The sequence below is a fragment of the Juglans regia genome, chromosome 14, assembly GCF_001411555.2.
Source record: "Juglans regia cultivar Chandler chromosome 14, Walnut 2.0, whole genome shotgun sequence".
Taxonomy (NCBI): domain Eukaryota; kingdom Viridiplantae; phylum Streptophyta; class Magnoliopsida; order Fagales; family Juglandaceae; genus Juglans; species Juglans regia.
Window position 1 is genome coordinate 19,739,842 of NC_049914.1, and position 16,166 is coordinate 19,756,007.

General features: G+C 36.0%; 1 protein-coding gene across 2 annotated transcripts; it reads right to left on the reverse strand.

The window, feature by feature from the left end:
- Positions 1 to 1,134: 1,134 nt before the first annotated feature.
- LOC109008600 (protein-tyrosine sulfotransferase-like) lies at positions 1,135 to 12,364 on the reverse strand. Of its 2 annotated transcripts, XM_035684981.1 has the most exons (13): positions 11,904 to 12,364; positions 11,375 to 11,445; positions 10,791 to 10,968; positions 10,617 to 10,688; positions 9,185 to 9,473; positions 5,676 to 5,816; positions 5,268 to 5,372; positions 5,012 to 5,159; positions 3,749 to 3,798; positions 3,592 to 3,660; positions 3,393 to 3,512; positions 2,219 to 2,353; positions 1,135 to 1,404 (listed from the first exon to the last, which is right to left on the reverse strand). In XM_035684981.1, exons 2-13 carry the CDS (start codon positions 11,430 to 11,432, stop codon positions 1,261 to 1,263), a joined length of 1,509 nt encoding a protein of 502 aa, XP_035540874.1. In that variant the 5' UTR covers positions 11,433 to 11,445; positions 11,904 to 12,364; the 3' UTR covers positions 1,135 to 1,260. The 2 variants fall into 2 exon arrangements, with proteins under 2 accessions (XP_035540874.1, XP_035540873.1); XM_035684980.1 differs by lacking the exon at positions 11,904 to 12,364 and having other exon boundaries at positions 11,375 to 11,490.
- Between the last annotated feature and the right edge of the window lie 3,802 nt (positions 12,365 to 16,166).

Consider the following 16,166-nt stretch of genomic DNA (forward strand, 5'->3'; position numbering starts at 1 on the left):
TAACAAAAAGTTGATCAAAACTAATTTTAATAATACCATTCAAATATTGTTGAATATAATTAAGGTTAAGTTCATCAAAAATAATATTGGCAAGAGAAACTTCATGTTCCAAAGTCCATTCATCAGGGAGAGTAATATCTTTCCACTAAATCATTTTTGGAGCTTGAATATTCACATTAGGAGTAGAACTTTGAATTAACAAAATTTTATTTCCTGAAGTTTTTAAGTTAAACTATGGCAAGATGTTTGATACCTTCTTTAATATCATACCCAGATGTCAAATATTTAACGTCAAAGCTTTAAGAATGTTAGCATCATCCAAAGCAAGAGTTAAATCAAGGAAATAATCAAAGTGGACAGAACCACCATACAGAGAAGATAGAATCATACCAAGAATGCCGGTTTCAAATTCCTTGAACCTAGCATCACGCAAACAAAGAAGTACTGAAGTATTGATACATTTCATTGTGAGAGGTTTAACAGCAACTTGAACAGAACCAATATGCATAAATTTATAACATTTTCCCATAAAACTTTGAATCGATAATTTGTTAAACATGCAACATTTCTCATGGATTTTAAAAATAGCATAGGTTTGTTCAACAGTTTTAACATTGAATTCAATCTTAAAAGCAGACTGAACCCAACTGGTTTTGTAAATAGATTTAGTATCAATTTTTGAAATACTCCATTTATTAAAATCAACATTATCAGTTTCTTCAATAGAAAAGTCCTCATTAATGATATCAGGTGGCATACTAGATCTAGAACTAATAGACAAATTAGATCTAAACATTTTATTTATCATGAAATCAACCAAAACTAAATTTAACACTCACTAATCCTATCGTCACTATATCCCTGTTGTATTTCGTAACACATACCCTGAGGTCAACCATCTACCCACGCATGCCCTAAACGCTTTTCCTAGCAAAACGGGTCTTACAAACACAGTCCTTGGGATTCTTTACAACCGGGGTGACGCCAACATAAATAGGAATTGAATAAGATGAAGAAGTATGAAGGATGTGGGAAAATGCAATAGATAAGATGAACAAATATATGAAACCTACCAGAAGCTAAGTTTGGCTATGATACCAAACGGGGCGGAAGTAGGGCGGGGTGTCCCTCTCTGCCAAAGGAAAATATATAGCATAAATCTTCCTCCTTACCAAAAATATTGGTCCATGGTCGATCATCTATTAATATACGAGGCACGAACAATGCCTATGACCCTAAAATTTGTGATTAAATAAGACTTTATGACTTAACTTTTGATGTTCTTCTTCTTGCATTTACAAAAAGAAAGAGAAATAGAAAGAGTAAGATGAGGGTCGAGGCCAACGGATATACTTTCCAGAACACAGCTCCATTTGAGTTGTTAAACATGCTCCCCCACCTCTCCTGCAAGTTACAATATAACTAAATCAATCTACAAAATAAAAATTCCTCTTCACCATGAACTCATCTTAACATTACCAGAGACATCAGGTAATCTGATCCAGTATCTGCAGCTAACGATACAAAAAGCAACGATACGTAAACAGAGCATACCAATCAACCAAACAACAATTTCTCTGAGAGGATAATACAGTTAATTATTATTTAACATCAACATAATAACAATTGTGTATTACTACCTTCTTTTTTTTTCTTTTTTTTTTCTAAGAATACTACCTCAAGATGATAATTAAGAGAAAACAGATATATAGAGATGAAGGCATGCACATATGTGTGGTTTGGATTCTAGAATATTATAAAAATCTATAAAATGGTCCGAGCTACTATGATCGCTGTTCCTTCTCAGTATAGAAGAGTATTATTAACTCAGCCAAGAAACAGATTAGTCTCAGAACCCAACTCAGCTGATGGCAATAAGCTTGACAATGGAACTATTTACCAATTATTGGGCAACTTCATCGAGGGCAGCAGAACACTTCCAAACATGGATGCCAAGAAGACTTGCAATATAACATGCAATAAACTTTTTCACCTCAAAATTACCATTTCAGTTTCCACGATGAATTTAGCAGAATCAAATTGAAAATGCGTGTAATTTGACAGTTCAAAGCGTATCCAAAGGGAAAAAAATGCAGTTCCACTTATATTAGAGACTCAAAATTATTGCCAAAAAGAGATACAGATGCTGTAATATGGAATAATACCCTACCAACCAGAACATCAAAGGTCATAAGTGAATTCCTGGACAGAGGCTTACTATGGCAAAAAGCTTCTCCATTGTATGTTTGTGCCGCTTCTCAAAAATGTCTTGAGCATACTTGTAGAGCTCCAAATCAAGTCTGTTAAGTGATCTTATCTGCTCGAGAATCACTCCAGGAACCTGAAGACGTCCCTGTAAAATTTGAAGATAAAAAAGTTAGCAATAGAAAAGGACAGAAAAATTTAAAACCTAGCGATTGTTAGTAACAGAAACTCCCAGATGTACTGAAAAAAGAAAGTAAATTAGTCTATCAGAAGGTAGGGATGATGCAGGTGGTGGTACCCTTGAGGCCAGGAGATTACGTATTAGAACTTTGATCAGAAGTTGAGAAATGCATGTGTGCGTGTTTTAAATCGGTCAAGACATGCAATAGAAAATAAGTACAATAGTATGGGTATATCTAACTGTATTGTGTGTATGTATATTTAAAGCAATCAAATCCAAAAATGGAAGAATGAACCCAAATGACAGAAAGAAAGATTCATAGTTCAAAATTTAACAACTTGTCCAAGTAAAGACCACAAATTTACAATTAGTTGTTGGCTTACAAGAAAAGAAATATTCCTTCTAATTGTTAAGAAAAATTCCTTCTAATTGTTTGGAAACAGAAAGTAATCTAGCATGGCAGCACATGGGGAAAAAGGAAAAAAAAAAAAAACATACTTTGATGTAAAGCCCTAGTGGAAGGCCCATACCACATGACCTATACTCTAAAAGGACTAGTCAATTATACAATTAGAACTCCATTAAAACATTATAAAGAGCAAAAACTTCTCATTCCTAAACAATGTGAGATCTCATACACCATATACTCTTACACATCATATGATATATCACATCTCCCCCACTTAAAATCCCAACATCCTCGTCGGGCCCATCCTTCGTAGGTGGCACGGCTTAAGTCCTATATCTCTGGTTGGGATAGGCTTTGATACCATTTGTAACGCCCCAATAGAAGGCTCAAACCACATGACCTATACTACAAAAGGATTAATTAATGATACAATTAGAGCCCCATTGGAACATTATAAAGAGCAAAAACTTCTCATTCCCAAGCAATTTGGGATCTCATACACCACCTACTCTTACACATCATATGGGGGGTATCACAGTTGATGCTAAATGCAGCAGTACATCAAGCACTGCTGAGTCAACAAATAGACATATATACCTCTTTTGAAAAGTTTGCAGGGGAAATTCTCTTCAGAGAAGCAGTGCGTCGGTGTGCTTGCTCCTTTCTTAAACTGGAGATGCAGACTTCATAAGCTTCCATGAGTCTGTCCACTGTCATCTAAGATGGTGGGGAAAATCTAAGTACATGAGTAAATGAATTACATCTTGATTTGTGCACAGGATGCAAAGTCACTTACATTTTGTTTCGTTGCTTCATCATTTTCAGTTGAAGTCACCTGACCTGAATTGTGGTCAAAGCTGCTATTCTGTATGCAAGTAAAATGTAGTAAGGAACGTATTATACTTGAAATCTAAGCAACAAACATTTTATTAACTAAAAAGCAAGTTGCTAACCTGATGGTCATCATTTTCAAGCTCAGAATTTGAGAACGAAGAGCTCTGTTCTGCAGCACAAGAAGATAAACCTGACTAGTGCCACACATAATCATCTAAATCTACATATCTAATAAGATTACAAAGGAGATGTATGCCATCCAAAGTTTACCAAAACACAATATATTAAATTCGGACATTTATTCAAACTTAACTATAACACAGATAACAGCCACGTTTTTGAGTTTCTTATAAGAAAAAGAAATCAATAACAGCCACATCTTTCTTGTGCTTATAAAAAAAAATTATTGAAGTTCTTAAATAGACTGCGCACTGCCATGTAATGCAATTCTCAATGGGTTCAAGGTTGAACTAGATGTTTTTAAAAGAATAACACTAATGGTGCCAGCTTTTTATTCTCCAATTTTCTTTTGAATTCAGCAGGCTTTTCAAATTAGGACTGATGCTCACCTGATTGGTGTAAAAGCCCGCTAGAGGTTCAAAATGAAAGTGATTTATCATGTAGACACAAGAACTACCATAATTATACTCTTCAAAGTTAAGACCGAATCTATCGCATTGTGCTAATCTGGAAGTGTTGGAACCCCATAGAAATTCTTTACATTTGAACCAAAGAAGACTAAAAGCATTTATTAATACCAATCCAGAATTCCATAAACAAACAAACTTCAGACTACAAATTCAGGAATACAGATGCAATGGTTTTACCATGTCGAGTCCAATAACATACAGAAATTGTTATCTATACCATGTTAGAGCACCTGGACCATCCATTTCAACTTTTAGATAGAGAGATCCAACTTTTTACTAAAAATTCAAATCATGGTCCAAAGCCAATCAACGTGGGACTCTCTAGCAATCCCCATGAGCGAAATCCTCAGCAAGATCCAAAAACGACTCCAGAGTTAAACATTCCACTAGAAAATGAGCTCCAAGAGTTCTACTGGTTAGCAAACATTGAATGAATATATTTTTTATCACAGAAGAGATGAAAACTAAACTCAAGAATAACGCTGGCATTAAAAGCAGATATAGACAGAAGAACGGATCATTTGGTGCACACAATCAGCCTTCTTGGGAAGCAGCAACAGGATGGAGAGGTTCTTGTGACAAAAACTATGGATTTCAAAATAATATCTTGAGAGAGAAACAAGTTTGCGAATGTATTTACTCCACCAGTAAACAAACTGTGAAACTGCTATTTGACTGTTTGAATTTGCTACTACAAGAAAAAAACATAAGTTTATTTTGCCACTGACTTACCTGATTTGTTGTTAGCTACATTTTCCATACTCATGTTCGATGCTCCCCACTGGGAAATCACCTGCGCACCAACCACATTGGCAAACATTGTCGCAGATTCTTTGTGTTCCTCAGTAAGCCCAACATATAACATATCATCTAACCTCTTCTGCAAGATTTACAAGTATCTACCATGATATGCAACCATAACGAAAAATCAATATCAGAGAAACAATATTAGGACTTGATATTATTGACAACTTAGGATATGCCTAACCTTTGCAACTTGAAGCACATATTCACCAAGAATCTCATACTTCTGTACACAATGCCGCACCTCATGTGATTCCTCTAGATATGAGTTATTTGTCAATCCTGCAACCTGTTAATTAAACATAAATATCATATGCCTGATGAATTAGAGCCACAGGGGAACCAGGCAGCCCAAATTTAGCGCTTCCGATGATTTGTTTTTCGCTCAAATCTGTATGACACTACCACACAGATACAGAGATGCTTGGCCCGATGCGTGCACAGAAGTAAAAAAAACACACTACTTCCCTTTCATATTCAGAAACCTCATTTTCTTACATATATTATGAAAAAAATATCCCAGAATGGATTTTATTCTTCTGGTCACTAAAAAAGAAATCAATGTTGCTAATAAGACAATAGGCTTAAATACCTGGAATGTGGCCCCATTGTGAACAATATCAAGTGCCATAGGGCTGTTGATGTATTCATGTAATGGCATAACAATCTCCTCCATGTCATATGAACCATTGCTCTGCATGTCATCTGAACCCCTTCGTCTTCTAGCATCTCTCTATCCCAAATAATAAAAATGCACAATACTAAACAAGAAGAAATACTGCAGCGATTCAAGTATTGCAAGAACAATAATTAATTGACACCATGCAACAGTCCAAGTAACAACACGCTTCTGATCATATTGAACTACAGCAGACAATGTCTGTATGTTTGATCAATGGATTACACAAAAGAGGCTCACTGCAGGGCTGCACCCCCAGGTGGGTGGGGGGAGAGTTAACATGGGCGAGTAACATCAAAATGAACATCAGTGTATAAGGGAAACTCAACAAAGTTTTTCCTTAACAATTTTGCTTTTCCATTAATATTAATACATGAGCAAGGAGTCAAGGATTCACCAAGGGTCGTTTTGCAATATCCTATTCACATAACTTGGAGCAATAGACATTTTTTTTTTATATAAGTAAGAAGATATTTTATTGATATAGAAATAGGCATAGCCCAAGTAAACAGGAAGTATACATGTGGGCCTAATTAGGAACTAAAAATGGTTACAAGGAAATCATGAAAGTTGAGACTATTAAAGTCTATAACAATGGCCCGCATAAATAAAGTCTTTCAAAAAAAACTCTTAAACTCTTCCAACGAGCGCTCTCGATCCTCAAAATTTTGGTCATTCCTTTCACTCCAAATGCACCATATTAGACAAATGGGACCCATCTTCCACACAGCTACAATCTATGATATCCCCGTGATCCCTCTCCAACTAGCTAGTGGATCAACCACCCTCCCTGGCATAACCCATGTTAATCCCACTTTGCTGCAAAAGTAATTCCATGAAGCCTTTGTAGACTCACAATGTAGATGTAAATGTAAATGTTCCACGGTTTCGCCGCTATTTCTGCACATATAGTGCCCGTCAACAAGGATAAGCCCACGTTTCCTTAGATTGTCAATGGTCAGAATCTTCCCTAAGGATGCAGTCCAAACAAAAAAACCAGCCTTAAGAGGTGCTTTACTCCTCCAAATGCTCTTCCAAGGAAAGTGATTACTAGCTTGAGTAGTGAGAACCTCATAGAAGGAGTGTATAGAAAATCTTCCTTTCCTGGAAGGTGACCAAACCAACTTATCTACCACTGTATCAACAGGTCCAATGGTGTAGAAAAAGTTAAAAGAACTCAACAAAGACACCCGCCTCCCAATCATGTGCCTCCCTAATGAACCTGGCATTCCACTGTTGTGAGCCATTAGTAATTTCCCTCAAGTCCACCACCAAAGCATCTTGTTCCCGTGCAATTCTGAAAATAGAGGGATAGGCATCCTTAAGAGCCATATCTCCAACCCAACATCATGCCAAAAACTGATTCAATTACTATCCCCCAAACACAACCTAGTGTGGCTAGAGAAAGACTGCCAACCTTTCCTGATATGCTTACATAACCCCACTCCACATGCCCCCCTAACTTCATTAGAGCACCAACCCCTCCTTATACTCCTGTACTTAGTATCAATCACCACCTTCCACAATGCTTCCCTCTCATAATCGTATCTCCAAAACCATTTCCCAAGGGGAGCCTTATTGAAGACCCTCAAATTGCAAACCCCCCAGCCCGCCACCCCTCATTGGAGAGCACACCTTGTCCCAACCAAGTCAAGCTTAAACTCGTCTCCAAGTCCACTCCATAGAAAATCTCGTTGGAGCTTCTCAATTCGTAAGGAGACACTAGCTGGGAGAGGAAATAATGATAAGAAATATGTGGGAAGGTTTGAGAGGGTACTCTTTATTAAGGAAATCCAACCCCCTTTAGACAAATACAACATTTTCCAACCAGCCTTCACTCTATCTTCTCTAACACCTCATCCCAAATAGTCTTGGCTTTGAATGGTGGAGCCATAGGCATAGTCTTACTTTGAGAGCACTTTTTGCAAATTTGATCCTCTAGATTTTGAAAAATGGCTTACATTTAACTTAAATGTCCATGATACATGCATCATTGGGGGCTCAACAATTCATACTCACATTGCCAGACATTTTCTTGAACTTATCTAGTTATATACTCATAAAAGGCCAATAGATACACCACTGATAAACAGCACTCTAACACCTTAAATTCCTCATTGGAAAAGCTTGTCGTCAAAACCTAGTACTTACAACCGAAACTCACATGCTCTAAGACTACGTTTGGGTAGTGAGGTGATCTCAGATTATCTGTGAATAGCAGTGAAAAAGTGGTGAAAAAATAATGAAAAAATATTGAATAGTAGGATCAGTCCACTACCCAAACACAGCATAAATCATTATGTCCACAAGTAAGTTGACAAATGCTTTTTCCATTAAAAAAAAAGAGCTGGCATTTTCTTTGGAGGCAACAAAATCTGTTCCCAATACTGTTACAAAGTAAATGAACAAAAGAAAAAGCCTTAATCGGAAATGAGTTCTATGACACCAAGAATTAATGCAGACTGTATACTTCTCTCTAAAAAAGCCATTGATCGGACCACCTACCACTCACAGCTAGCCCAAAATATCTAGAAGTAAAGACTGTATAATAGTAGCAAAATGCTCAAATGCAATGGAAATTTAGCCCCAGGGTCTGTTAATGACTAATGTTAAGCAGACGTCTAAAAGGAAGGTAAAGTACAATATTTTTATGAAGATTAAGATAGTTGGTGCTGCATGGGAATAGAGAGTGGGGGGAATCTGACCAACTTTTACTCCATTTTGAGGTTGCCAAAGCCCTATGGAACAACTTCTTTGGTAGTGTTGTGTTGTCTTGGGTAAATGCCTAGAAGGATAGTAGACCTCTTTGCCATATAGAGATGGCAATATGAAGTCTCCAAATTGCAGCAGTGTGGAAGATGGCTCCTATCTGCTTAGTGTGGTGTATTGGAAAGGAAATAATTGATAAAAGTTTTGACGACCTCAAGCAGCAATGGATGAACTTAAAACCTTCTTCAATACTTTATTTCTTTGGACACCTGCTATAACTTTTAATGGGTTGGAGTCTTCATGATTTCCTTGTATTGTTTTGAATATCTAATTAGGTGTTTCTCTTTATTCTGTGTACTAGGACTAAGATTTTGCGTTATTCAATACAAATTTTGGATTACCTATATAAAAAAGACTTTTATGAAAACTACTAGATAAAAATCCATAAGATTTAATCACGTTTAGTCATCTTACTCTAATCAATTAAAAACTTTAGATATTGAATGGAAGGTTTCTTTTTATAAGTAGGGAGTAAAGGGAAGTACTAAATCGAAATAAAGAAGGTAAAAGTAAAGAGTAATACGAAATTAAGAGAGATGCCCTGCAGTAGTTATAATAGGAAATAAGAAATTTTATATATATATATATATTCTTATAAAAAAAAAAGGGGAAAAAGAAATAATATATATATATATATATATATAAAAACTCACCCTAGCAAAGAGGTCTTCTCTCATCCATGGAACCAAATACTTCCATGGCCATATATCCAGTGTACTAACTCCTCTCATCTTAGAACGCAAGCGCCCAGCCATTTGTGTAGCAGATGTTAAGTTTGGATGCACCAAAAATCTAGCTCCCACCTCAATTGAAAATTCATACGTACTGAAAACACGTTCAACTGGATGCCTAAGTATCGTCATCACAGAAGTTCTATGACTGGGAAGTTTGGACATCATACTATAGTCATCATGAGTAACCAACAACCTGCACTTTGTCTTGCTGCACAAGATACAAAGTAATACCAATTTCTAAGCAAAATAGTTAGTGGTATAAAACAAGACTATAGTTTAGAAAAACTCCTCATAATCCTCACACCACACACTACACATAATTTTTTAATTTTTAATTCTTTTCTCTTACCAAATGTGTGGTGTATGAATGAAGAGTAGAAAAACTCAATTAGTTGAGGAAGAATAAAACAAAAAATAAATAAGTGTGGTGTGTGGGGATGATGAGTAGCAAAGCTCTTTATGTTATAGCTGTTTGAGCAGCTTATGTCAAGCTTCTATGTTTTCATTCCCCGATATTTAGCAAGAACATTAGTTGACTACATTTTGACCTGGTGAAAGCACTTGAGCAATGTATTTTTTTTTAAAAGTAATGTAAATTTTAGTATGAAAGGGTGTTGTCCAATACACAGGAAGTATACGTGAGATATCACCTAACTAGAAATCCTGTCCACATAATGATCCATCAAGTAGCTAAAAGAATGAAAAAGTCCTGTCCAAATAATCTTATTGAAATTTGGTATAGTTTTTTTTTATTATTGGTAAACAAATTTGTATTGATCAAAAGAGTACACAAGAGCCCAAGTATATGGGACATATACAAGAGCAATGCCTAAGCATGCTAGTTTAGTGATTGAAATTTGGTATGGTAATAAAATATTTTTTAATGTCTAAAGACTCCTTGCCTATTAATACTCTTCTTCAATGTGGCTTGACAAAAAATACACATTAGAGAAAATAGTTAATTGTTGGACTAAAGTCACAAAGCGATCACCTTTTCCCTGCACCGAGTCCCCACCACCTTTCTACAAGGTTTAGTAAATAGAAAGAACCATCCTCCACAATTTTTTTAATTTTTTTTATAGATAAAAAGGAAGAACCATCCTCCACAATTAACACTCTAATTCCAAAAATCATTGTAGCCTGTATACTTATCCACCCTAGCTCGTCAATCAAGTCCATATAACTATTATAGCTTACATTATCAAATACAACTAACAGAAATTGTCTGCCATTATAGTTGCACAACTGGATTGAAAAAAGACTAAATATTAAGATTAAGAGCAGCTTGATAAGCAACAAATGTCCAGCGTTTATAGGAATTAAAAGAAGAAGAAAAAAGAAAGGTGGGTACCTCGGATCAAACCGCAGCTTATCATAAGAACGGGGGCATTCCAGAGATTTAGAGTACAGTCTTCTCAAGAAGCTGCAGATATAAAATATATCCAAAAGCAGAAATTAATATTCTGTCGAAAAGCTAGAGGCCAACCTTTAGCCTTAGGTGAGTGTACTATGCGAAATCAATTACCAATGGAAATATGTTCTGCCTCCGGTTCTGGGGACATGGAGAAAAAAGAGTAAATCTCGCAATGTGTGCTTGTCTTCATTGACTTCTGGATCAAGGGAAGAAACTGTCCACTTTTTTACCACCCTTTCACAATGCCCAAAATTATTCTTGATAGGAGAAGCATTTGCGAGTATTGAAGCTGGGAAATGCTAGGAAAATCAGTTACAAACCAGCAGAACAGCGATAGCCAAGTGTAAAATAAAACTTCGAAAAAAGTAAAAAGGGAGAAAAAGCTTTTTGTAATCTCCTGCTTATTAAAAAATAAAAGCGAAAAGCCTGTAAATAGAAAATTTCACAATTCACTCGTTGGGTAGTTTCATCTTCAAACTATATCCACAAATTCACTACTTTTGTACTAAATTTATTACAAAAGTAATTACAACTTGATAAGTCTGACATGCGAAAAAGGAAAGGAAATAAACCAAAAAAGGAAAAAAAAAAACACTTTTTGGGATAAATAAGAGGTGTAATAACCAGTGAGAATGACATAAGAAGCAAAAGGTTAAAAAGAGAAGGAACATGGGAATCGAATTCTGGCTACACACCGAAGCCCAGAAGCGTCAGCAACAGTGAGAATCGTAGAGTATGATCCATCAACCTCATCCTACTCCAACCACTTGCAACCAAGAAAATAAATCCACAATGACCACAAAAAACAAAGGATAAAATGTTAAAATGTAATTATAAATGAAAAGCTTGCATAAAAGAAAAACAACAATAACGTGAAGAGTTTATAAGACGAAAAACACTCCACAACTATTCGTTAAATTATTTTCCTTCCAGACAAGAACAATCGCGTAGTTTATTACAAAAAGTAATCAAAATAAGCAAAAAGAAGTCCAAAAACTTTTAATACAACACCGACCAGAAATTTCTGAGCTTATGAACCAGGAATGGGAAAAGCTGAGCATCGATTAATATAGGAGTGCACAAAATGCAGGAAAATCAGTTACCCTAACAAAACCAAACGACAACAACAGAACCGAAATTCAAACATGTCGACTCGCGGAACCGAGACAATCATTAATCGCCAAAAAACAAAAAAGGGAGAGAACAGAATTAGCATGGGCCAACCTGTACCGGTTTTCCGGATCTTGTGCTCATAAATCCTCCGAACTATGCCGGGGCTCAAATGGACAGCCGTCGCGATCAATGGAGCCCATCCGAACCCCCATCCCCCCGGCCTTTTCGACCGTTCCTGAGTTCCTTTCTCAAAGCTTTTTCTCGCCCGCCAAAAGGAGGGTTTGCTCGGCCTGGCCCTTCTCTATGGGGAACAGTCGTTTTTAGAAGTGCGGTATTGGAAGACCTGGCTTTGACTATGGTGAAGAACCTGCGCCATTAACATCAGAGGAGATTGTCACGACCAAGATGTGTGCTGCGGTAGGCACGCAGACCGGGGGCTAATGGATGGTCCCTACCCCTGCTCGACGTATTTGATAAGGTCAAAATGGTAAAATTGAGGTTATACAAAGGCAGAAGAACGGCCTCCTTCGAGTCCTTCCCGTTTGCTAAAATGATTCTACGTTTTGAAAGAAGAAAATAGCGGTAAAATGATTCTACGCTTTTATATAATCGTTTTGAAAGATAAAATCTAGTTAAAAACATTTTATTTATTTATAGTACTTTTCACTAATTTTTTTAAAGAAGTGCGTAAAAATTAGTGAATAAAATCTTACCTTTTTAAATAAAACAAATTAAATTTCGATCAATTTTTTTTTTAACTAACGACATAACTCATTTCTTTTAGAAAAATGCTGAATGTAACTGGATGAGGAAATTGTTGGGTAACCGTGTCCCATGTAGCACTAAATAAAACGGTAACCTTTTACTTTTTCAAAACATTTAACTGTCCTTCATTTCTTCTCCGCGTCTTCATCCTTCCCATTTCTAACTTTCAAACACAAATGCTCCTCAAGCACAAAAGGTCCTTCATCTTCCCCAAGTACGGTAAAAAATCAACCTTCCAAAGCTTTTCAAAGAATCAAAAGAAATATCTGAGAATCCAAAAAGAAAGCAGTCAATGTTCTTTTACAAGTTCTATAATTATTTATTTATTTATTTCCTGTTATTAAACTATGTCCAATGTTCATCGATTCGAAAACTCTAAACGTTACTTTCAAGTTCTCAATGACCGCAGAAAAGACCCAAATGAATAATGATTTTATAAATAAATAATTAATTTCGTTGTATTTAAAACTCTTATTCTGGGTTCATTAATACCCATTTTTGTTTTTCTCTATTTTGGTTTTAACGCGAAATTGCCCAAAGGGAAAAAAAAAAAAAAACAGCTTGTTCTCCCTTAATAAATAGTGCAGAGCAGAAATAGATGAACCTCCATAATCACAATCCTCAACACACACGTTTTCTTTGAAGTGGGTTGCGAACCAAACACAAAAAATATTCCACTTAAAAATATTTTAGAGGATAAGTAAATAATTTATCCAAGATTTTAAATAGAGAAGAGAAAACAAAAACAAAAACAAAAACAAAAAAAGAATCTCATTTAGGCTTGAGAGAGAGACGAAGATGGGGTATTGCTTTTCAGACGTGGAAGGAGGAAAGCAAGTCGTGGGTGGGGCTTTGGCAGCTTCAGACGAGATCTACCTTCTTCTCTATCAAACTGGTCGAGCAGATACCATGATTCATGAACAAAGAGACCCAAAGATGACTACAACGCAGAGTAGCCTTTTTGGGTTTTCTATTGCACTATTGAATTCTGAATTCTTTCCTCCTTCCCTCATGTTTCATCTGTTTTTTTTTTTTAAATATATTGGCTGATGTGGCAGCCGATTCCCCAACGGTTTTGCCGCTCGGTTGCATGTAGCAAAGCTGTTTCTTTTAACTGATTTGGAGCATAGCTTTCATGACTTAGAGCACTCTCAATGGATTCTTCATCCCATCCTTTAAAATACATCACCAAAACTCACTTTTCTATTTTACATATTGACTTTTACAATATACTATATATCAGCTTATCTGTTTTTTCTTCATATCAATTAAATATTATACTTTTTAATCTTTTTTATTCATTTCAAATATTTCATCTAACTACCAATGATATCCTCATATATTTTGATATTTATAATATCTCCTCATATACAATGTCATATAATTATGTCCTATTTTAAATTAATCCAAATTTATAAACTAAACCAAAATATAAATTTGTATTATTGTTTTTACAAAATGAAATAGATAGTATCAGAAAATCCAAAGCCATCAACGACCAAAATCATTCCATGCTTGGTTTGTTAGTTAGTTCGACATTTTAACAAGCATCTCTTGTGTGCAAGGGTCTGAATGTGAATAAAGAGAGATAAGAAATGAGAAACTCAGCATGGAGGGAAGATAAATTAATTAAAAATATTTACAATGATGAACAGTGTTATCTACATCTAGAGATTTCCTGTAGCAGAATGTAAAAGTATCTTTAAAGAAGATCCAATGGAGGGCACTTTTGACAGCATTTCTTTATATTTTAAAGAAAAATGTATTAAAAAGGATCCATTGAGAGTGCTCTTATGGACTTTCCTCAACTCAATTTTTTTTTTTTGATAAAAGACTGATTTCATTACTTTCAAAGTAACAAAGAGAGAATACATGGAGGAACAACCTCCAGTTGAATGATCTCCACAATGAGGAGTATAGCATTTTTAGCTAATACATGAATTACATTGTTTGCACTCCTAGGAACATGCATAATTGACCAGTGAGGCACCTTTCCTAGTAGTTGTTTTACATCTCTGATCAGCAACCCAGCTGAAGTCTACTTCTCCTGATTGTTTTTAACTGCATTCACCAATGATAAAGCATCCCCTTCAAATTGCACTTTTTCCAATCTCAAATCGATATACAACATTGTGGCTTTAAGGATAGCAAGTATTTCACCCAACTGAGGATCTGGACAAACTCACGAGCTGATCTTAGTGTAACAATTATTGTGCCTTCCCAGTTTCTGACTATAACTCATATTCCAACCTTACAATGGATTTTGTCGATGGCAGCATCCCAATTAATCTTGTATGAATCCTGTGGAGGGGTTGTCCATTGGTGAGCAATGCTAAGATCATTCCTTGGCAAACCTTTGACCAGCTGATGAGAGGATTTGAATTCTACAAGTACTTGGTGAGCTTGTGAGGCCAGAGTGAGGGGAGGTATAAAAGCCTCTTCAAAGACATAGTTATTCCTTCTCTTCCACAGATGGTGGGCTATAATTGCAATTTCTTATAAATCCGCAATTTGCAAGGATGAAGAAAGTTTCCTTAAGAGTTCCAAGAAGGATATTTCCTTAACAGAGCATTTTTCTAGTATTCTTGAGCTAACTTGCAATTCCATAGGATATGAGCAACATATTTTGGCTCCACACAACAAATAGGGCATTTAGGAAACTCCACTACTTTTTGTTTAAATAAGTTCAGTTTGGTGGGAAAAGCCTCATGACTAGCTCTCTAGAGGAATACTTTAAAAGCATTGGGGACCTTAAGCTTCCATACTTTGGACTAGAAGTCATCTGGGGTAGTATTGCTCGAGGGTTGGCTCTTAGTGCTTTCCATAAGTTCCACTTGAAGGTGATAGGTGCTTCTAACTGAACATTGCCATCAGTAGTGCATCTCCATGCCAACTTATCTGAATTCTTGATTAGACTAAAAGGCAGTCTATTAATTAGCTCACCGTCAAACCCAGAGAAAGTTCCTTTATTAAAGGGATGTTCCAATGTTGTGAATCATTGTCAATCAGTTCTCTAACAGGAGCATATTCTTCCAATATCCTCATTGGAGTTTGGATTCTGAATGAGGATGACTTGGGAATCCATTTGTGTTTCCAGATCTTGATTTTTTCACCATTGCCTATCTGCTAGAGCGAGCCTTCCTTTAGTAGTTGCTTTGTTGCCAAGATACTTTTCCACAGAAAGGATCCATTATAACCAACTTTAGCACTGAGGTAATTAGAGTGAGGGCAATATTTGGCCTTCAGAACCCTTGCTGCTAAGGACTGTGGGAGCTAAATTAATCTCCATCCCTAATTAGCTAGTAAAGCCAGGTTGAAGTTTTCAAAATCCCTAAAGCCCAGCCCACCTGCATTCTTAGCTTTCCCCAGTTGCTGCCACTTAAGCCAATGAATCTTTGATCTGTCATATCTAAGTCTCCACCAGAATTTCTGCATTACCTTGTTGATCTCCTTCACTAATGCCTTTGGAACTTTAAATAATCCTATTCTATAAATGGGAATTGCTTGGATGACAGACTTGAATAGGATTTCTTTTCCTATTTGTGATAGGAATTTCATTTTCCAGTTGCTCACCTTGCCCCTAATCTTATCCAGAATGGAATTAAAAGC

Bases quoted from the DNA above. Each gene is read 5' to 3' on its own strand.
- LOC109008600 (XM_035684981.1), bottom strand. From the start codon at position 11,432: ATGAGGTTGATGGATCATACTCTACGATTCTCACTGTTGCTGACGCTT. The intron at 5,373-5,675 runs GTATTTAAGCCT...TTTAATTAACAG, and splicing joins ACAATGGGGCCACATTCCAG to GTTGCAGGATTGACAAATAA. The intron at 2,354-3,392 runs GTATATATGTCT...CAAATTTTACAG, and splicing joins CTGCAAACTTTTCAAAAGAG to GGACGTCTTCAGGTTCCTGG.